At 44.6% G+C, this 23,355-nt stretch overlaps 1 protein-coding gene across 1 annotated transcript in view; it reads right to left on the bottom strand.

The window, feature by feature from the left end:
- The window catches only part of PDIA4 (protein disulfide isomerase family A member 4), a 147,917-nt gene extending 130,047 nt beyond the window's left edge, over positions 1-17,870 (bottom strand). The window contains exons 1-2 of the mRNA XM_086964915.1: positions 17,520-17,870; positions 2,011-2,185 (exon numbers count right to left, since the gene is read on the bottom strand). Coding sequence (XP_086821041.1) covers positions 2,011-2,185; positions 17,520-17,610 — 266 coding nt within the window. The 5' untranslated portion in view covers positions 17,611-17,870. The remainder of the gene's footprint in view (positions 1-2,010; positions 2,186-17,519) is intronic.
- Between the last annotated feature and the right edge of the window lie 5,485 nt (positions 17,871-23,355).

The raw sequence follows: 23,355 nt of genomic DNA, 5'->3' as shown, positions 1-23,355 counted from the left end.
GGTCTAGAGACAGTTCCTTCCCGAGAACAGTCAATTACTTGCAAGATTAGTTTAGGCTCACCACCAATGTGTCCCTGCTACTTTGTGAACCTCCGTGATCTGCATCAGCAAATATCCAAATACTTTTAACTAATTAATGGTCAGTTAAAAAGTATGGAGAAGACATTGGGAAGATACTTTCTTGCATAATTGTGATGTATTTAATAATTCACTACAGTGAAAGCGATATAATTCTATTGAAAAAAGGTACGTATTTTAATAATTTATTTAATATGGGCTATCAGTAATATTTACTTAAGGTAGCTACAGCACTTTATATTTTATTAGACATTTCCCACTCCATTTTCTTACGTATTCAATAAGAGGATTGATGTTATTTCTGACTTTGGGAGCTATAATGGGTTTACTTATAGTACTGGCCCATGTGAGAACTTTTCTGCATCTTCCAGAGAGCCAGCCTAGATCAGTAATATATTATTGAAAGATCTTCTCCTGTTTTAGCTAAAATATATTGAATAATCTTTTAATAAATGGCAGGGCAACACAAAAGGACGAAATAATGTAATTGACAAATTAAACTCTATACATAACTAAAGTGTGTTCACCTTTTACGAGAAGTAATCTATTGAGTAACTTTTTGTATGTCAATATTTTAAAAAGTCAATCCAGAGTTCGAGAAAAAAGTTTACTCAAAACTAATTGAAACAACGAAGTAGAAATGCATCTAGCTTCCAGTTAGGACTCAAGAAAAAAAACGTCATTACACAGGATTGATAGCATGAAATTATAAAAGCAAGGAAAAACAGATTTCCAGTATTAAAAATGGAACACTCAGTCGTACCAAGGGGTAAGTACACTATTGTGTAATGGAGCGAAAGCAGGCTAACTGAAAGATTAACTACATTAAAGATGGGATTTAGAAACTGGTACATAGGTAGTATGTAATTTAGAAGGAAGCTTGTTGTTGTGATAGAATTAGGATTTACAATTCAGACATTTGTGGATGGGGTGGTGAGAGGAAGAAAGCGAGATAATGAAAATAGGTTCAAAATTATTTGAATAAGAGGATCTTATATTTACAATACAAATAAAGAAACAGTAATGGGCACAATAAAGTACATGCAGCTACAAGACCTTTTTTAAATTGCAGGTAGAAAATGAAGTAGCATAATTATGTCAAGAATACTTCAACTGCGGTCAAAAATGGGGAAGAGGTTACACCCATGACCTAAAAAAGCTATGGGTGAACTTACTTTATAATTAATCAATTTGATTGGCCATAGGATATGAATGAGCGCTGATATGTGCAGTTATAATAAATGGGGGGGGGGGGGCAGTAATAAGGGGATGACTCTCATATGGATGGGAAATGGTCCCATATGGGATTTAAAACTACAGGCAGCACAAGTTTAAACCTGCATGTTTTGGAATAATTTGGGGGTTTGTCAACCCCATGGAGATGCTTTGCTGGATGCATGAGTACACTGAAAAACAGAGGGAGATTAGACTGGCCAGACTGTTCTATACGAAGTGAAATGTTGACAGAATGTTGATATGATTAATAGTGAAAATAAAAGACATAACATGCAATTTGAGGACTATTAAAGTAATACACACCTTCTGTTGTATGTAATGAGTTATCAGGCCAGACCTATCAGGTGACATACAAAATGATACCCTATAGTGCATGGACTAAGGCCATATCTTTTGGGAAATAGATGACATAGCACTCCAGAAGGATTAGGCTAGAAATATTATGGATAATGAACTAAACCACCAGTGACATTCTGAATGTTATCTGGAGAATATCCAATAAAATAATTGTTAATTGGTGACAATCCTACCAGATCCTGCACTACTCTCAGCGCAGTCAACCTCTGGCTCCTGGTTGGTCACAAAGCTTTGGAAGGATTAGCAGGTTACCTTTCTGTTGGAGTCATGCAAGTAAAATTGAATTTGAAATTAAATTAAAAATTTGAATATTGACAATCATGGATACTTTGAACCTACCATGGTGCATAAAACTCCAACAGCACAGTGTCTTTGTCCGCAGTAAATGTATCAAAGTTTGCATCAGTGAGAACAGAGACACCATTTTCTTCTTTCACTATGGAGTCATCTTCATCCTCATCATCATCATCATCGTCATCATCATCGTCTGAAATGCCTTCTTTTGGGTTGGACTCTGAAATTACAACAACAACAAAAAATCAATTATGAATACAAATGACTTACAAAACAGTTGTGGGCGCTTTATCTCAGACATTCTTTAGGATTAAAGCGCACATCACGGGGACGATGTTGTCCGAAGAATAGATCAGGCAATGTCTACCTAAAGATAAGATTCCAAACAGCATTTCAGTCAAATAATGAAATGTACTTAAGGGAGTTTGAAATCAGTAATTTTGGAAAACCATGAAGGTGTATTAAAATATTAGAGTGCAAAATATAGTCAACCTCAAATCAGCCATAGGACAGAGAAATCAATTGCTACAAAGACTTTAGCATTTTATTAAGATCCAACAATGAGCAACATCTGAAAAATAGTGGAGATTCAAAATGTTAAAGCATATTAATAAGTGACAGCAGCCCTAGTAGACCCCACCCCCCCAAAAAAAATCTTAAACGAATCTGGCTCACCCCTAAAATGATGTCTTTATGGACAATGTCATAACAGAAAGCAATGGAAATCGGATAGTCAGCATAGGGTGAGCCAATGTAACAATACAACATCAAATTATAACAGCATTATAAAACGTCAAAATTCCACCATCCTAGCACTAGCCCCCATAAGTGAATAATTAGGAGCCCCTTCAGACCCAATGTCAAATTTATCAGAACAAATCTAGTTACAAAAACAATAGGAAAAAAACACAATTATGAAGCAGTCACACAACTGCAAGATTGGGTGAGGCCTAGTTGGCATAGGTCAGAAAAACTGTTCTGTACGTAATAATATTATAAATACATCTAAATCTAATCAGAAATTAGCTACATTAAGGTACAGACAAACCACTCAGTGGCACCGCCAACAAGGTGATGGCAATTAATACCCAGTAGAATTTCGTTCTTGTTTTGCTATTTATAGCAAACTTCCTTCCAAAATGATACAGTACAACGCAAGGCAGCAGCAGATCAAAGTCCCTTCAAAGAAGAAAACAAGTACATCATGGCAGAAAGAATTAAAGCTTTCGATTAACACAAACACCACTGCTCACTTTACTCACACAGCAGGTGTGTAGCTTAACAAGAAAGTCAGACAAATCCAGTACACGCAACAGCCGGACCTCCCACATACATAGATCAAGTACATCACAGAAAGAAGCAGTGCCCTCACAGACCAGGACAGTTGTTGCCCTGGCAGCAGAAGTGCAAAATTCCCACAGATTACAGGCACAGTTCAATCTTTGGTTCAAAAACAATGCAGACACTCCCAGAATGCAAACTACTCTCAAACAAACAAGCATCTGCAATGCAATAGGTTTCGCATTATCGAGAGTTTGAGCTATTGGCATTGTAAATGACAATGCCTTTTATTTAGGTTTTGGTTTTTACAACATGAATAAAAAGCATTGTAATTTACAATGCAAACAGCTTAAACTCTTGCAAATGCGAGACCTATTCCATTCCAAATGCTTGAAGGCATTGCCGAGTTGCCCCATCCAGTCTCCTATAGCCCCTGTAGAACCCCCATTTGCTACGAGTTAAATAAAGAAGCCGGTGGTTACATCTGTGCAGAAGCGACCCTCTTGCATTAAGGGAAACTCATTAAAGAAAACAGTGCTTACAGACTAAAGAAGACGTACCGTGTAATAACCGAAGTAAAACGGCTAGTCCTCATGGGCGGTTACAAATGAAGACAAGGCGGTACTAGGGAGGAACTAACAAGCCTAATAACAAATCAGAATCCAGCATTTACGAAGGACAATGACACAAGCCAATGACAAATATGAGAGTGGCCAGAGCTTCAAGTACATACTCCAATACAGCAGAGCTACCAGAGCAGCGCACGCACTGCCCAGGCTTGACCTAAAAGGGAAAACGTTCTCACAACATGGTTTTGGCTATCAGAATCTATATATTCCCTTCAGTAATGGTTAAAGGATTTCTCTGCTCACAATTCTTTTACACAAATGCAAAAAAGCATAGACTAACACCACTGTAACGCTATCTTCTGTCATCATACTTTTTGGCAACATATCCTGTATAGTTTTTGCATGTTTTGCTTTAGCAATGGTTGAATTTCTAAATAGCGGTCTCGAAATAGGCAGAGGCATCTACGGACTAGATTAATCAGCATCTTCAGAGAAAGCTTCCAAACACAGCTATCCACCGACAGTAGCCAGTCGTTTCACATGAGCTTCAATTCTATAGCAGGACCGGAGGCTTCTGACTATGCTTTCTCCTTTCTTTACTGCAAAAACACAGCAGCCAATGAAAGTAAAAGTATAGTATTGAAACACTACAATACCCATGAGGTTTTGAACCACGCCTCCATCATTATAACCAATCACAGTTCACATACGCATACAAAGTAGAGACACTAATCTGGCTTCCTCTTTCTTTGCTGCTCCGCAGCCCAGATAAGTGCCTCTCTACTTGTCATCCTTTCATATTGAATACTATTGATATATATTATTATGGGGATTGCAATATTTGTGCTTTATAACGTGTTCTATTGATTGTGTTCAGGGGTGTGGAATTTATTAAAATATCTACTTGTCCATCTGGCAAGTTGCTTCATTAATCTACTTGTCCTGTAACAAAATCCACTTGTCCCTTTGGTGCCATGGGGTTCAGCGACAAATTATGGCAGCAATCTCATTATATAAGAGCTCTTATATAGCCTCTCTGATTATGCCAGGGCTAATACCATAGTAGTTTTTGAATACTAGCAATCCCTTTATGTTGCCACGTTTCTGCAGATCTACATACTGGGACTGAAGGTAGTGGTAAGCAATAGTTCCAGAGTTGGAATGACCTTTACGTCTGTGCAAATCTACTAAGTTGCATGTTTTAAGGGTTTTCAACAACTCTTATCTAATCTTTTCCCATACTGAGAAATGTTGGAAATTTACTCCTGACAATGGCAGACGTAAACCTTCTTCCAGAGTTAGGAAAAAAGTGGTTGATGGGAAAATGACCTTGCAAACCCTCGGATTTTCGCATGAGCAAATCTATACATGCATATTTGCTCATGATAAACTGCAGTTCACAAATATTTTCCAGGAGTACATTTCTTGCCCTACTTCTATAAATTCTTGTAAATTCACGAAAGCCATATAGCTGCACTTAATGCAAAGACATATACCAAGGGTGCACTTTTGAGACTTTCTTTAATAATAGGGCCCCTAATTTGGTCTGCCGTTAACAACAACCTTTTGTGTTTATTAAAATTCTCTCTCCCTCTCTCTGTATCGGCTGGCTTCAATGTGAGTGACCGCATGAAGCTCTTTCACAAGGAGTATATTGGCACACACAGTAGTTTTGTTCAGTGGCAGTAACTAATGTGGCAGTGTGTGCTTTTTTTAGAACAATTTTTTTTTTGCTTTTGCTAATGTTTTCTATAATGGCGAGGGCCCGGCAACTCTCACATCAAGAAGGCTTTACAAAAACCATGCCAAAACAAGTCAGATATTAGCAAAACTGAAAAGCTGACCACTAATTTCAGACCTACTGGCTTGTTTATTTTTATGTTTCTCATAATCTTAATGAAACTGGTTACACTGATTTTCCAATATGAATATTTTTGCGAAATACTAGCATGCATCAACACATTTTACTAAATGATGCTGCAAAGAAACAGTACCTGAAATTTCACAGTAGTTTAGCAAAATGTTTTTTTTTAACTCCTTTCATTTTTTTAGGAACATTTTATATTTAAAGCAAAGAGTCATTAATCTTGCTCTCAAGCTTCTGCAAATATATGCATCTAATCAGAGAGCATTCTGGGAGAATTATGCATAGCCTCATATTGCTAAACTTTGAAACCCTGAGTACACATTTTTATACTGTAACCACGGTCAGTAATGCAGTAGGAAATTACATTTATTTAGAGCGCTCACCCTAATAATAAAGGCTTTCAATTAATGAACCATAAATACAAGTTTAAACAGCATTAAAATAGGCACACAAATAATAACTTAACGTCAGGCAGTGCCCATCCCTGGCCCTTAATGTGTAAAAGGGTTTGTGCTGCAGGGGTTGGGCCTTCTTGTCCCAAGGACAAAATACACATTAAAACTTGTTGCCCTTGACCCCAAACAATATGTCCTGGGCGTCGGGCTATAGGAATTCCACATCCCTGTGTGTTCTGATAATTTTGCAGTTTCATACTGCTTGTAGTCGCGAGCGCTGCTCGCACTGAGCTAATTGTTTTTTAGATCGGAGTGCGGCTCCCCTGCCACGCTCCGTTTCATGATTTATAGCTTTTAGCTTTAGCGCGTGTTGTGCTTCAGGTTCCTCTCCCCCATAGAGCTGCCGGCAGCTGCGGCTGCATTTCAGCACGTTCCGCGCTAGAGAGGGACTTGGCCCCCCCTCTGGGAGTGAGACGCGCGCCGAGGCCTTCGCGGGCTCCCAGCGTGCGTCTCGGGGACTCGCACGCATTCATTACGCGCGCAGCCCCGATTAAAGTGCCATTCAGACGCTCTTTCCCCCGGCTGAAGTGGGGACTCTACGCAGTTGGCCAGGAATCGGCGAGGCCGTTTTGGACATCAAAAGGAAGCGTTTTTCCCCATACTTGCCAACGAGGGCAGCATATATTAACCCTTGCACTCCCTGAGCTTAGGGAGCTTTCACAATTTTTGGAAGGCCTTCTAGTGATTACATAAGGCCCCACTACCTCCATTAGACCAAGATTGGACTTTATAAGCTGTGCAGTGACTGTTTTAATTAGCATTGATTGACTCCCGCACCTGGCACATTCTCCCGACCGACGCCCTTGCGGGCTGGACAATAAAGCTTCCCCCTGGGTATTTCATTGGAATTGTACAATTCTGGTGTGACGATGGCAGAATTGGACTACTGCGAAGAGGAGGTAACTGTGTGTACTGAACAGGGCGATGAGGAGTATTACAATGAAGAGTCCATGGAGGACCTTATTGATAAAAAAAACTTGATGCTAAGCTAGATAAGGCCCTTTCCTCGGCCCTGCTGCCCCTGGCCAAACAGCTAGAATTACTAGTCCCTGATAAGCCTAAATCCCTTCCTAGTTCCAACCAGGATAAGGCCCTCCCTCCCCCTCCGAAGAAGGCTCCTGTGGATCCCTCCTGGCCCCATGTCCATTCCTACGCTAAATTGTATAAATCTAAGGAGGCCTTCGCAGGTGCGGAACCTGACCCGACCAGACCCCTGTCCTCTCCAATTACGGTGCTAGATACCTCTACTGACACGGATACTGATACTGATTCCTCACAGGCCTCCAAGCACCGTAAGCGCACCAAGAAGCGCAAGCATGCCTCGTCCCCTGTCACTCCTTCTCCCGACTCCTTTGACCCTTCGGACATTGTCCACCCCAGGTCCCCTGATTGGGTCCCCCCCAACCCCCCCCCCCGGCTGTGGCAGAGTATTTCGAAACTCTTCTGCGCAAAGCCTTTGACAAGGAGCTTAGGGCTTCCCTGAAGTCAAAGTGCCCACGCCCAGACCTTGCCCACAAAGTGGCCATGACCCCTGACATGGACACCTCCATGACTACCTTCCTGAAGAAATATAAGAAGGACCCCAAGAAGGGGATTGATCGCGCCCTTAGGGCGTGCCAGGACAAGGTCCTTGACCTTTCAGGTCCATTGGCAAAAATACTGGAATTAGCCCTCCAAGCTCAGGAAACAGGCAACTCCATCCATCCCGAGGTTCTGGCTGGCTGGGCACAACGTGCTATCTGCATGCTTGGGAACGCTAACTGCGCCCTTGCTTCTAAGAGAAGGAAGTCTGTTCTAATCCAGATTGATACACAGTTGGTGGAATTGGCCTCTTCGGAGCCAGGTCCTCTGGCGGAAGGACAATTGTTTGGTGACAAATTTGTTAAGGACATTGCGAAGTTTGTTAGCACTTTTGCGTCCCTTGATAAGTCACAGGCATCGCTGAAGAGAGTTTTTCAGCAGGTCTCTGGAAGGGCCGGTCGTGGCAGGGGACGTTCGACCGGCCGCTTCTCTAATAACAGTCCCCAGAGAGGATACGCCCCTCGACGTGGCAGAGGAGGATACACCCAGGAACACGACCCGGCGGGTTCTACCCGTCCAGATCCTGCAGATTTAGAGGCCGCTTTAATCGGGGTGTCAACCGGGGCTACAAGAACTTTGATAATCAATCCTCTGGTAAGTCCGGTGAGTCCTGTTATACCTCTGGGGGGCAGGTTGAGACATTTTGTGAGGAACTGGGAAGCCCTCACGTCAGACGTGTGGATCCTTCAAACGGTGCAGGGGTACAACATAGAGATGACCGAGTGTCCTCGTCAAGCTTTCCCTCCTCAGCCTCTCCTTTTCCCCCCATCTATAGCAGAGTTTTATTGGCTCAGAGCTAGAAGAGTTGTTGGCCAAGCAAGCCATTGCTGTAGGACCCTTCCTTCCAGGAGGTTTTTGCAGCAACGTCTTTTTGGTCCAGAAAAAGGGTGGCGGTCAGCGCCTAATACTAAATTTGAGAGATTACAATCCCTTTTTAGTGTATCGCCACTTCAAGATGGAGGGTATTCATCTCTTGCGAGATCTCCTGCTGGAGAAGGACTGGATGGTCCGCCTGGATTTAAATGATGCTTACCTCACGGTCCCCATTTGCCCCTCACATCAAAAATTCTTGCAGTTTCCTTGGAAAGAGCAGTGGTACCGGTATCGTTCTCTCCCCTTCGGCCTCTCCTCAGCACCGTGGGTGTTCACAAAGCTCCTCAAACCGGTGTTCTCTCGTCTCCGAGAGATGGGGGTGCGGCTCATTGTATACATGGACGACATGCTGATTCTGGCACAGGATCGGGAGCTACTCCTTACACACTTAAAGTGGACAACGACCCTGTTACAGAATTTGGGGTTTATTATCAATGCCAAGAAATCAGTGATGATACCGAACCAGGAGATGGAATTCCTGGGTTTCACGATAGATTCCGTGTCAGCGCAGCTTCTTCTTCCAGTGAGCAAGATCAGGTCCATAAAGAGGGAGATCAGGACCACGTTAATCAAGGAGTTGAGTTCCTTGCGGGTTCTGGTGAGAATTGTGGGCCTCCTGGCCTCCTCGATTCAAGCCATCTTTCCGGGCCCTCTACATTACAGAGCCCTGCAAAGGCTAAAATTCTTTTACCTAAGAAAAAATCATCATTACGATCAACTCATTCCCCTCTCGCCAGAAGCTCGAGAGGAGCTGCAATTGTGGCTAGAGCACATGGCAGCTTGGAACGGGCAAGCTATCTTTGGCACCGCCCCAGACGTGTTTGTCGAGTCAGACGCCAGTCAGTGGGGTTGGGGCACTCGCTGTGGAGAGTTTACCACAGGGGGACGTTGGTCAGCAGACGAGCTAAAGCTGCACATCAATTGTCTGGAGTTGTTGGCAGGGTCCTTTGCCATCAGGTCTCTCACCGCTGAAAAGCAATTGTTGAATACTGCTTCGAATGGACAATGTCTCAGCGGTGAGATACATCAACCGTCTGGGGGGGTGGGGGGGACGAGGTCCTGCATGCTAGAGCACATTGTGAAGGAGTTTTGGCATTTTTTGCCTGGATCGCAAGATCTGTTGTGGCGGAGTATCTCCCAGGGAAGTTCAATCAGGTGGCGGATTGGAACTCCCGGTTTCTGAGGGACTTCAGCGATTGGAAGTTTCTTCCATCACTGTTTGCGCAGATCATGGATATGCGAGGTCCCTGCAGGATAGATCCGTTTGCATCTCGCCTCAATTCCCAACTTCCCCGGTTCTTCAGTTGGACACCGGACCCAATGGCGATGGGAACGGATGCATTCCTGCAACATTGGGGGCAACAGAGGAATTATGCTTTTCCTCAGTTTGCTTGGATACCGAGGGTAGCTGCGTTTTTCCGACGTCAGAGGACTTCCCTAGTCCTGGTGACCCCGTTTTGGTCGACTCAATCATGGTTTCCTACACTGTTGGAGTGGTCTGTGGATCTCCCCTTCTTGCTCCCGACAGTCCTGACTCTTCTCCTGGACCCTGTGGGGTCATGCCACCCCTTGGTCCTTCAGAACTAATTAACCTTGATGGTGTGGACGCTCTCCGGAGACATGAGAGCATTGCAGGACTTTCACAGGCGGCTGCCGGTTTTATGCAGCAGGCGTGGGCTCCTTCCACCCGGAAAGGATATTCTGCTTCCTGGAAACGATGGGTGGGTTGTTGCCTATCAAAACAGGTGGATCCCGTGGGATCATCTATAACTGATGTACTGAACTTCTTGTCAGAATGTGCTGAGTCAGGTCTTGCTTACAGGTCAGTTAATAACTTCAGGTCAGCTATTTCAGCTGGTCACGATCATATTGATGGTAAGCCTGTGGGGATGCACCCCTTGGTATGTAAGTTGCTTAAAGGGGTCAGTGTGACCAATCCCCCTCGGCCCAGATATTCCACTTTATGGGATGTTACGAAAGTTCTTACTCTTTTGGAATCCTGGCCTGACAATGGTGCTCTTTCCTTGAAACAGCTTTCTGCTAAGCTTACTATGTTACTTTGCCTTATTTCATGTAGAAGAGTGTCTGATGTTAGAGTCTTAGATCTAGCTGGTAGAATGTTTTCTCCTCAGGGTGTCTCTTTTGTTATCACGAGAAGAACTAAGACTATGTCTAGATCAGTGGAGTATCCTGCTTTTCCACACAACAGCAAGTTATGTGTTTTGCAATGTTTAATAAGTTATGAAGAACGTACTGTTTCTCAGAGGGTGGACCCTTTGGGTCAGCTGTTAATTTCTGTACAAAAGCCGTTTAAACCAGTCGCTGCTGCTACTCTGGCTAGGTGGGTCAGATGGATTATGTTGGAATCTGGTATTGATGTATCGGTTTATGGCGCTCACTCCGCTAGAGGAGCTATGGCTTCTAAAGCCTACTTATTAGGGTCCCGTTTGGAGGACATTCTTAAAGCAGCTGATAGGTCTTCAGATTCAATGTTTAAAATATTTTACTATAACCTATTCCTCATGTTTCTGACGCTGTGATTGATGAGCTTTGAATCAGCATAATCAGAATTTCCGGTCGTGCTATAGAATACAACATTTTCTAGCTATCGCAACAAGAATTTTAGATTCTATTAAGGCAGAGGTATTCAAACTTTTCCAGGTTGAGCCCCCCCAGCTGAATTCCCCTAGATGTTGGGCCCCCCCACCACCCAACCGAAACCTCGGGAATCCGGCACACCACATGACCGACTGCAACGCGCACACCACGGGCCATATCCGGCAAACAATGCTCAACACAACAAGAGTGCCTAGCAAACTGCAGGCCTGTGAGTGGGTGTGGCGAAACGACAGGGGCGTACCACACAGCTCTAAACACAATCCTCCATGGCAAAGGAAGTGATCACAACCCTCCCCATCCATCATGTACACCTTGTCATCCACCAACTCCCCCACCATTCATTCCTTCCCTCCATCTGTGCCCCATCCACTTTCAAACCCCTTCAACCACTTGTAAACCCATCCACCATCCATCATCTCACCCATCCATCCCTCCATCCACCCCCTCACCCATCCATCCATCATCCATCCATCCCTTCACCCAATCCATCCCCTCACCAATCCATCCACTCTTCCACCCATCCATCCACCCACTCATCGATCCAACCACTCACCCCTTCACCCAAACTATCCTCCCACTCATCCATCCAATCCTCCATTCATTCATCCATCCACTCCTCCATTCATCCATCCATCCACTCCTCTATTCATCCATCCACTCATCCACTCACTCACTCATCCATCCAACCACCCACCCTCTCACCCATCCAGCCATCCCCCCACTCAACCCCCCACTCATCCATCCACCCACCCATCCATCCCTCCCGCTCTCCACCCTCCCCCCACTCATGCATGCACTCTCTGACCCATCCATCTCCATGCTCCTCTCCTCACCTATCTATGCACACACCTGCCCATCCTCTCTGCCAATCATTCATCCATGTCCTCACTCATCCATTCATCCATCCTCCCCCTTTCTCTCCATTCCCCCCTCACCCAGCCACCCATCCCTCCATCCACCCTTCACCCATCCACCCACTCATCCATCCACTCATCCACTCATGAATCCATCCATTGACCTCTCACTCACCCCTTCACTCCTCCATCCATCCCCCGTCCATCCACCCTCCTCAATCACCCATCCATCCCCACATCCACCCCTTCACTCATTCACCCCTTCACCCATCAATACATCAATACATCCATCCATCACCTCTTTCATCCATCCACCCACCGACTCGTCCACCATCCACCCCCCCATCGATCCATCCACCATTTCACTGATCCATCCATCCCTCCACCCATCCATCTACCCTTCCAACCATACACACATCCATCCATTCCCATCCATCCCTCCACTCATGCATCCATCCTCTATCCCACCATCCATCCACCCCTTCACCTATCCATCCATCCCCTCACTCATCCATCCACCCCCACCCATACATCCACCATGTCACCCACACATCCATCATTCCACCCATCACTCCACCCATACATCCACCACTCCACCCATACATCTATTCACCCACATGGCAACATAACGGACGTCTGGTGGCCGGCTCCACCCGACATCCCTCGCTCTCCCTCTAGCTGCCTCTGTCTCCCTCGCTCTCCTTATGTCTCCCTCGCTATGCCTCCCTCGCTCTCCCTCTGTTTCCCTCGCTCTCCCTCTGTCTCCCTCGCTCTCTCTCACTCTGCCTCCCTCGCTCTCGCTCTGTCTACCTCGCTCTCCCTCACTCTGCCTCCCTCGCTCTCCCTCTGTCTGCCTGTCTCCCTCCCTCGCTCTCCCTCTGTCTGCCTGTCTCCCTCCTCAGCAGCCAATGGCCAACATTTATAGGATATGTAGTGCTCTTCCATTCCAACCTGCTTCACACGCAATGTATCATACTCTATTGCCAATACTTAGCAAATTTTTTTGTGTTGTAATTCTTTATTGAGAACAAAATCATGTTACATAGCAATTTTTTATGTTTTTTTTACTAAATTATTTTGGAAATACAAATCGAAGCATGATTGTGGCCATTCATGTTAAGGTGCATCAAAAAGACAAATACATATCCAGGAGAGTGAAGGCGTGAAAATAAAAAATATATCATGGACTTATAAAGCAGCCACTTGTAATGAAACCAGTGTTCAACTGGTAACACGCACAAGCTAACTCTAGAGTTATATACATATACTCCGCCATTCTACCATCGTTTTTAAAGCCGCCAAAGTGAACATTTCATATGTTAGTGATTATTATAAAGAATCCTTTGATATGGGTCCAAATGAACTTCTAATTGCAGCTCTGTCTGTCTGTCTCTGTCTCCTTCCTCCCTCTCCCTCTTCATCTCACCATGCCTGTGTGTGCCCGGGCTGACACAGCTTCTGGGCACGCACACACTCTGCCAGGCAGCCGCACCCGAGCACTTCACACCTCTTTAAGAGACCATTCGCATGCTAATGAGCTTTGTTCAGCTCTTAGGCCCCTGCAGCCCCACTCGGACGGAAATCGCCTCCCCTCACAGAGTCTCTACAAAGGGAAGATCGGAGTGGAGCTGCGCCCCCCCTGGGATGGTGCCGCGCCCCCCCAGGGGGGCGCGCCCCACAGTTTGAAGAACCCTGTATTAAGGACACGGAGGCGAGGATTATCCCACCCGTTGGGACAGTTATGCAACTGTAAAGTTGTTTTGATATTATGTTGTTTAACAACTTTCATGCCCACCCTATGAGAAATGAAGATGTGGGCTCCCTTTCTCAAACTTGTTTTTCTGTTTCAGGAAATGATTCTAACAAGAGTTGCGTGTCTACTCTGGATGGTGCTACGAAGTCTTCTGGACAGAAGAAGTTCTCCTTTATGGGTTTTGGATTTTCTACGTTGAGAAACTTCTACAGGAACTTTTCATCTCTCCGCTGAGAGTTTATGACTTTATTTGTTCTTATCGGACTGGTTTGCGCAAAGAAAGAGGAGGCCAGATTAGTGTCTCTCTACTTTGTATGCTTATGTGAACTGTGATTGGTTATAATGATGGAGGCGTGGTTCAAAGCCTCATGAGTATTGTAGTGTTTCAATACTATACTTTTACTTTCATTGGGTGCTGTGTTTTTGCAGTGAAGAAATGAGAAAGCATAATCCTCTCCTCGGTGTCCTTAATAGAATCTAAAATTCTTGTCGCGATAGCTATAACATTTTGTATTCTTCTTCTGTCTTCCTTCACACTTCTGTCATCGCCGAGGTTACAGGTCCACTGTTACTGAACACCGTCCATGACACAATCAAAAAAAGTTACATAAACAGTCACGGTGTCGCAGTACCACAGAACCAAAAGTAGAACACATCACGGATAAGGGCCGGGCCTTTTGGCATTGCGTAACAACAACACCATACAACATCCTTTTGAGACCACCATAACACCTTACCCTGCTCAACCATCACCACTTTCTCTTTATAATCTTTTAGCAATGGGGCTTGCGTTAGCCATTGAAAAAACATTGTGCATCAACCCAGAGCAAACTGCGTGAAGCATGGGCCACATTTTACGGGTCTTTTGTCGGAGCGGCGGCATATTTAGGTTAGCCACCAATGCTTCATTTGTAAAAGAATGACTGCTGTTGACCAAGTGTTCGGTGCTACTAAATATTAACGTGCCAAATACAAAGGCTGTGTAGTTTTGAATCCACCTAATGCCTATTTAATTGGCTATCAGACACTTTCTGCCCTTTTAGTTTACTCCTGTAGGATCTTACTTTCTCCCTTTGTAACGGTTGTTCCGTCTTTTCCTCCTTCGTTCATGTTTTTCCCTCTCCTGCGCTCTGGAAACAACTGATAAGGAAAAATAAATGCCAGCCCTCAAAAATGAGTGCCAGTGGGATCCATCGGTTTTAATTAAGGATTTTTAAACACTATCGAAAATTTGTGTTTGAATCACAATAGTACGCAAGAGAAACCACTAATCATAACCCAGTCAATGGAGGAAATCTCTAGGGATCTTTCATACCACATCAGGGCTGGCGTTTCAGCTGTAAAAGAATACTGCACCAGTGATTACCAGCAATTACCTACCTGTGGAGCGGTCAGACCCCTTGGGACATGTGCATGTTAGACAACACGTACAATCCTATGTGATACTATAATTGCCACCTGTATTAACAGTATTTATTTGCTTTGCAAGTGCAATGTGGCGGGCCTCCGAAGCAGCAGTTTTAGAAGTGATCGATTTTCCTCCACCAGAGTTTGTCTTTAAAACCACCTTACCACTGACGTTTGTGTGCAGAAATGTATTAGGCCATGCACCCCCCACATCAGACAAATTGTAAATTTACATGAAAGATTATAGACGTGCTATTTCTGGTATTACTGCATGTGTTGTACCGCGGGGAACACTAAAGACTTCTAAATGCGATACCTCTCCTCTTGTAAAGCAATTTTTTCTACATTCTGTCAGTTTCCTCCTGCAGCCACAGTCCCAAATCGATTGCTTGCTCTAAGAAATAAGTTGGTTAATAGACTGCATTGAATCACTTGCTCTGAAAACCAGGTAGAAATAGACAAAAGCTGCTATTTCCAATATTTTCTGGTTATGATGCCTCCTCATCACTATAAGCCTCACCTTTATCTGCTCTTCGTAAATGGCACAGGCCATCATATCATGTTTTTTCTCTCACCCATTGCTCACTGACTAACAAGGCCCTAGGCATGGCGTCAGGAAAAGAAGCTGAACACAGAAAAAAATAAACACTGCTGGATCCATTAAGGACCAGGTAAACAAACACTAAAAGGCAAAAGACATAGGTTTAGAAAAAAAAGAAAAATACATCCATTGAGCCAGCAGGTTTCCAAAAGTAGAGTCTCGTTGACTGCCTTAGGAAAGTCAAATCAAAAAGGGATGCTAGCTTTTGTATGCCCTACCCAGTTTAGAGTGGGCTTTCTTGTGCTGATTGTTCCTACCCAAGTCTATCAGCTGAGCTATGCCAGTCGCTGGTTGTTCCTACCCAAGTCCATCAGCTGAGCTATGCCGGTCCCAAGCATTACAAAACACAAACACAGCACAGCAATGATCCTCACACACTGGAAAAAACACTCCACGGGCTTCAGAATCATCGCTATTTTTTCCTAAAAAATAAAAATCCAGACAATTTGGTGGTTTGGTTGAGAAAAGAAAATGAGAAAAAATGCTGAGAACGCTGCTTAACGGACCATATCCAACACATGACATTGCTGCAGAAAGTGGTTCTGATGCATCTCTGGGTGCACTTTCGGCAAAAACGTCGCACCCGGGCCGAATAGGTCTGTAATCTGGCGCAGGGAGGGACACCCTAGTGGCATGTTAGTAAAAATTACAATAATCCCTTTAGTTTTGGGGTTCTTTTTTAGTCTTGGGGTGGGTGCGGGGGGGGGGGGGTTGTGCTATAAATACACACGTTAGTCCCCTTTCTCCAAAATCTGAGACCAACATTTGGGGAGCATGCTTCCTTTTAGCAGCAGCTTCTAAACACTATGGAGCTTGTGCAAATAAAATAATACCTACAAATTAAGCGATGCCTATGAAAATAAGAACATCCTTTTACAGTATGTAAGCACTTTCAGACACGCTAAACTACAACAAATCTGCAGAAATTGCATATATTTGCAACCACTGCAATTCAATTGGCTGGAGAAAAAAATGTGAAAAAACGGATCTACGTTTGAAGTGGGTCCATTAAAACACACTTCAATTTTCACTGGCGTAGCTGCGCTCACAAAAGTTCCTCCTGTAGTAGAACTGTGCAGGACAACAACAAAAAACAAATACAACAAAAAATGTGGGGGTGTGATCCTGCATTGTGCATCAAGAGCAACAGCACGAAAGCGAATGGTGCTCATTCCAGTCTTGTGTTCACTCAAGTGGTAATCCATAAAAAGTGACACCTCAGAGACAGATAGAAACAACTGGGTAAGTACCACTAACCTGGCCGGTGGCAAACCACAAGTATGGAAAATGGCAACAACCTGGTATTTAAGGAGGAAGCTGGATGACAGTGAAAAATATCACTGATGTGAACTTGTTTCAGAGGGAGCTACTTACCAAGAAATGAGGTTTAAACATCCATTTGATACTTTGACATGAGCAGATTTTTTTCTTTTCTTTAAGCTTAATCAGAAATAAGCATGGGTCCCTAAGGAAGAGCAGCCCATATTCACAAATTCCAATGAAACACTTTTACGAACACGCTACTTTAGTAGTAGATGGTTTCAGATTACATATACAAATTAAAGCAGAGAACACATGGGGAATGAATATGTGATCTTTGTTGCTCATACGTCAATCGGCCACTCCACAAGAGTGAAAAGTGCCATTTGTATCAGACGGTCAACGAAAACAAGACCGTAACAAAAATATCTCACCTTCTTCTGCTTCTTCCTCGCAACGGGCAATAGTTGCCAGGTGTGTCAGCCCCAGGAGCAACAGCAATAACCATGCCTTCCTCGGAAACATAGCAGGTGACTTGTGCAAGAGTCCTAGCGACAGAAATCGTACGTGGGGTGGCCCACCTCTCTTCTGCAATTCAGTTCCAGGACGCACTAACCTACCTCTGCGCCCACACCCCTTTATCCCTAAGGCCGGAGAAAGGTAGCTGCGCAAAATCAGCCTCTATTAATGTCCCTGGATGTAGGTAGTCCGGAGTCGGTAACCAATCACACTCCCCGAAAAGCCGCAGGGAAGTCCCGTACATTACAACGTATTCAAATTTAGACAGTAAATGGGCAGTACTTCGCCAACCCCTAGGTGGCTCTGCCCACCAGCAGTGCGGGGAGCCAGCAGTAACATTAAGAACTCGAAGGCCATCTTGGACTGACGCAAGATTTGTTAGTAAGATATTGAAAGAAAACATCCCGCCAAGATAACATACAGTAAACGATCGTTATAGTATTATTACATTATGGTTATCGTAAACAATTGTATAATAATTTTTACTAATGTCAATTTTTCGATTTTTGTATTCTTTATTTTTTAAGATCAATGCCTTCAGAAAACCACTTCAAAGCAGTGTAAACTTACATGTTGGACAGAAAGAGTAGTTTGAAGAACATATACTTTTAATTCGTGACAAAGGTCAACACAGGATGTACGTCGCCTGTAAGCCTTTTTAACAACCGATTAAGCAAGTCGCTTGCCAAGTCCCTTTTCTATGTCCGGGAGGGCTTGGCCAATTTAAAGTTATTACTGCTCTAACAAACACCTCCTTTCATCCTCTGCCCGGAGTTTTTCTGCGCAAGTTCGATAGGGTACGTGGTTTCATTATTTGCGCTGCCTGTCTCGCTGCTATTGGTCCGTAGTTCTAGACTAGCCAATCACTTGCTGACACTTATGTGTGTCCGCTTAGTATGTCCACCAACCAAAATAAGACCCGGCTCTTGACCGCTAGGTAGACACGGCACGCTCAGATTGGAGGAGGGGAGGAAGGCGCTCAGTTTGGAGGAGGGGAGGAAGGCGTGCTGTTTGACAGGAAAACAAAAGAGAGTGGGCCACGAAATGAGACATTGAGGTCCTGTTACGGAGCTACACGTGTCCGTGATGTTCCCTTGCTTTAACCTCAGGCAACTGGCCGGACAGGTTATCCCTGCTACTTCTGTTAGCAGTGAATTCATTCATATCGGTCAATTCCTGAAGACGGGAGAAGGTGTGGCACATTCTTGCCCTTTTTGTGACCAAAGATATGTAGGATATTTCATATTTCAAAAGTGGTAATTGCATTGTATAAAGAGTATCCTGCGTACGATCATAGCAAATGGTCGTCTGTGACACCCTGAGAAGTAATTTGACTATGAACCTAGGGCGAACCAACTGGCATGGGTGCAAATTCAGGACGATGAGTGTAAAAATTCAGGACAAAGGGTCAAAATTCAGGACAAAAATTCAGGACAGGAGGTCAAAATTCAGGACAAAACTTCTGGACAAAAGGTAGGTTTTATAGACACATCGGAGGAGGTTGCGCAATAGTATGTAAGTAAGTAAATAGACAACCATTTAAGCACTAGCTAAATTAGGTTTATATTAGGTTGAAACAATAGTGTACTTCACGTTTTTTCAGTATGCACGCACCTTTGATCAACTGTGCAGGTCTTTTTGTGGTATTTATTATGATAATAATCTATATATACGGTTACAGCACTGGGTTGTCCAGTCTGATATTTTGTTTACAATTCATGCTCCTGAGCAGCATGGTCGGGAAGATCTGCTCGATAGACATTGTGAATTGTAAAGTAGCCAGCATAAGATGCAGCTAATCTAGATCCAAACATATTCAACCTTTTGCAAACCTATCCATTATGTATCCTTCCATCCATCATTTCACTCATCCATCCCTCCATCCACCCTTTTACTCATCCATCCAGTCTCCATCCATCCACCCTTTCACACTATCTATCCACACTCATCCATCCACTCTTCCGCCCATGCATCCATTCTCTCACCCATCCAGTCATTTACCCTTTCACCCATTCAGCCACCCTTTCACGTACTCATCCATCCACCCAGTAACTCACCCTTCCACACATTCACCCTTTCAGTCATCCACATTTCCATCCTCCCTTTCTCTCTCCATTGACCGTTTCACTTAGCCATCCATCCTTCCTTCGATCCACCCAACCATCCATCAACTCATCCACTCATGAATCCATCCATTGACCCTATCACTCATCCATCCTTTACATCATCCATCCATCTTTTCTCTCATCCATCCACCCTTTCACTCCTTCATTCATTTATCCAACCTTTTGCCCATGCACCCTCCCCTTCACTCACTCATCCATCCTTACATCCACCCTTTCACACATATGTCCATCCATTCACCCTTTCACTTATCAATTCATTAATCCATCCATCCATCATTTCACTCATCCACCCATTCTTTCTCTCATCATCCATCCATTCACTATTTCATTCATCCATTCACCCTTTCACTAATCCATCCAGCCATCCACCCATCCCTTCACTTACTCTCTCACCCACCTTTTCACATTAATTGTGAGCTGGGCCTTCGTCTGCAGAAAAGAAGGGACCCATCAGGAACTCATCCCTCTGAAACCTTGGAAGTCATGCTTGATGCACAGTGCTAGGACGTGAGGTGACTGTGGCATGGTGTTGTTTCCAGGGCTTTAAGTGGGATCACAAAACTGTGGGGTCTCTCCAAAGGGGGTGTTAAATGTAATTAAGGGCGTAGCTTAAAACACCTAAACTAAAAATCTGCGCTTAGCATAGTGTGCCGCCGGACTGGTTTTCTGCTACGTCTGTTATTACACCCAAATATATAACAAGCATTTACAATGCAATGGCCTCTTCTTTGTTAAAGTTAGAGCTATTGGCATTGTTCATGGTATTATTTTTGTTTTTAAAACATATAAATAAATGGCATTGTCATTTACAATGCCAATAGCTTAACCTCTCGCAAATGCGAGACCTATTGCATTTGCACCCACACACACAGGCAAAGGATCTCCTCGCATCCTTCTTCGCTAACCGCACGCAATCGGTAAAGCTGGGTCACTATTACTCGCCCATCTTCACTCTTCCTTGCGGGGTGCCCCAGGGTTCAGCTCTAAGTCCGACACTATTCAATATATATGTGTCAGGCCTGGCAAAGGTCATCAAGCAACATGGGCTGAGCCTAACCACCTATGCGGACGACACCCAGTTGGTGGTAGCAGTGCATAAGGATGGGCCAGATGTTGCTTCAAAATTCCAGGAGGGGATGCTTGCCATAGGTTCCTGGATGTCGAGGAACTGCTTGAAGTTAAACTCTGACAAGACCGAGGTTATGACCTTTGGAAACCTCCTGCCGAGATGGTCTTCCATCTGGTGGCCAAGCGAAATCGTCCCTCCACCAGTTCCAGTGGCCAAGGTCAAAAACCTCGGGGTCATATTCAATGACAAACCTCAACTTAGACATCATGTGAACTCGGTGGTGTCTGCCTCCTTTCACATGTTAAGGAAAATTAAGAAACTACTCCCATATCTTCCCCCATCTGCAGGAAAAACGTTGATTTCCACCCTCGTTTTCTCCAAATTGGATTATGGCAACGCCCTTTTCCTTAACGCACAAGAACAGGTCCTTAACAAACTGCAATCAATCCAGAACGCGGCAGCCAGAGTTCTGCTTGGCATCCCCAAATGTCATCCAACCTCAGCGGCCATACGTCAATTGCTTTGGCTACGGGTCAGAAATAGGATCAAATTCAAGGCGCTGTGCATTGCCTACAAGGCAGCTCACAATGTAGGACCACGGTTCCTGAGGAACGCTTTTCACATCTATGTCCCCAACAGACCGCTGCACTCTTCCGCCTCCTGTCTCCTTTCAGTCTCCCGTACTAAAACATGTACATGGGGAGACAGACGCTTTCTAGTGGCAGCCCCCAAGATTTGGAACTTGCTCCCTTTGTCCATTAGATGCTGTCCCACTCTCACCAGCTTCCGCAAACAGCTCAAGACCTGGTTATTCGATCAATGATTCTTGTAGCGTGATCTGTCCTGAGAAACACATGCGCCAAGACACCTCCAGGTAGTTGCGCGCAATACAAATCACTAAAACATAAACATAAACACAGAGCCACACACAAAGCCACACGCATCCACACACACACAGAGCCACACACACACACAGAGCCACACACACAGAGCCACACCCACACACAGAGCCACACACCCACACACAGAGCAACACACACAGAGCCACACACACACACACACACACACACACACACAGAGCCATACACACACAGACAGAGCCACACACACACAGACAGAGCCCCCCCACACACACACAGCCCCCACACACACGCACAGACAGAGCCACACACACAGACAGAGCCACACACACACACACACAGACAGAGCCACACACACACAGACAGAGCCACACACACACACACAGACAGAGACACACACACACACACAGACAGAGCCACACACACACACTGAGCCACACACACAGACAGAGCCACACACACAGACAGAGCCACACACACACACAGAGCCACACACACACACAGAGCCAAACACACACACAGAGCCAAACACACAGACACAGCGACACACACACAGATAGAGCCACACACACAAACAAACAGACAGAGCCACACACACAAACAGACAGAGCCACACACACAGAGCCCAACACACACACACAGAGCCCAACACACACACAGAGCCCAACACACACACAGAGCCCAACACACACACACACACACACACACAGAGCCCAACACACACACACAGCCCAACACAAACACACAGAACGCCACACACACACACACACATCGCCACACACACATCACCACACACACACAGCGACACACACACACACAGCGACACACACAGAGCACCGAGGGTGAGGGGATGTGAGGGTGAGGGTGGGTGAGAGGGTGTGTGAGGGTGAGAGGGTTGTGAGGGTCTGAGGGCATGTGAGGGTGTGTGAGGGTGAGAGTGTGTGAGGGTGCAGTTTGACGAGATGTGGAGAGAAAAAAGGCGTATATGTCTAACATGGAGTGAATGTAATGGGAATGATTGGCACACTGAAAACCACCTCTGTGGCAACATGCTTTAGAAATATTTTATTTACAGTCGAATAATTTCAGAATCTAAAAATATTCAATATTCATTCATTACAACAAATTCATTCTTGCTACTTATTTAGCTTAAACAGTGAACAACCATTGACAAAACCAATAGTCCTGGGTGGTTTTAGGTGCATGTTAGTTATTCTGTTATATATCTGGCTGCAATAACAGAAAGCTCAGAGGAACCCAAATGCTGATCAGGTGGCACATTATGGGAGTCATAATTTAGTTTGCATGTTTAAGTCACACCCTTTTTTAAATAGGCCGTGCCTCTTCTAGAGGCCCTCCACCTTTTTCATTTCACTTAAAGCCCTGTCCTTGCACGTGGCGCCTATTGATAACTTGCCGTGCTGAAACACGAACATTTGTGCTTTTACTCTTATACCTGCTCGGTACAGCCATCTGATAAAACCATGCTTTCACTGTTGTACTAGAGAGTGCTCGGGGGTCTTATTACCTATTGGATTTTGTAAGGTTTTTGACCAAAAGGGTTTGCAGAAAGAGTGTGACTTTATTGTCTGAAGGTCACAAAGCCAATGAGACTGGCTGGGAGTGAGACAGTGCTCCAATGTGTGAAACTCGCCCCCAATGAGAGAGGCTCCGAGCACGAGCAAATTTTCACACC

The sequence above is a fragment of the Lissotriton vulgaris genome, chromosome 4_1 (assembly GCF_964263255.1).
Source record: "Lissotriton vulgaris chromosome 4_1, aLisVul1.2, whole genome shotgun sequence".
NCBI lineage: Eukaryota > Metazoa > Chordata > Amphibia > Caudata > Salamandridae > Lissotriton > Lissotriton vulgaris.
This window is presented reverse-complemented; position numbering and strand designations above follow the sequence as displayed.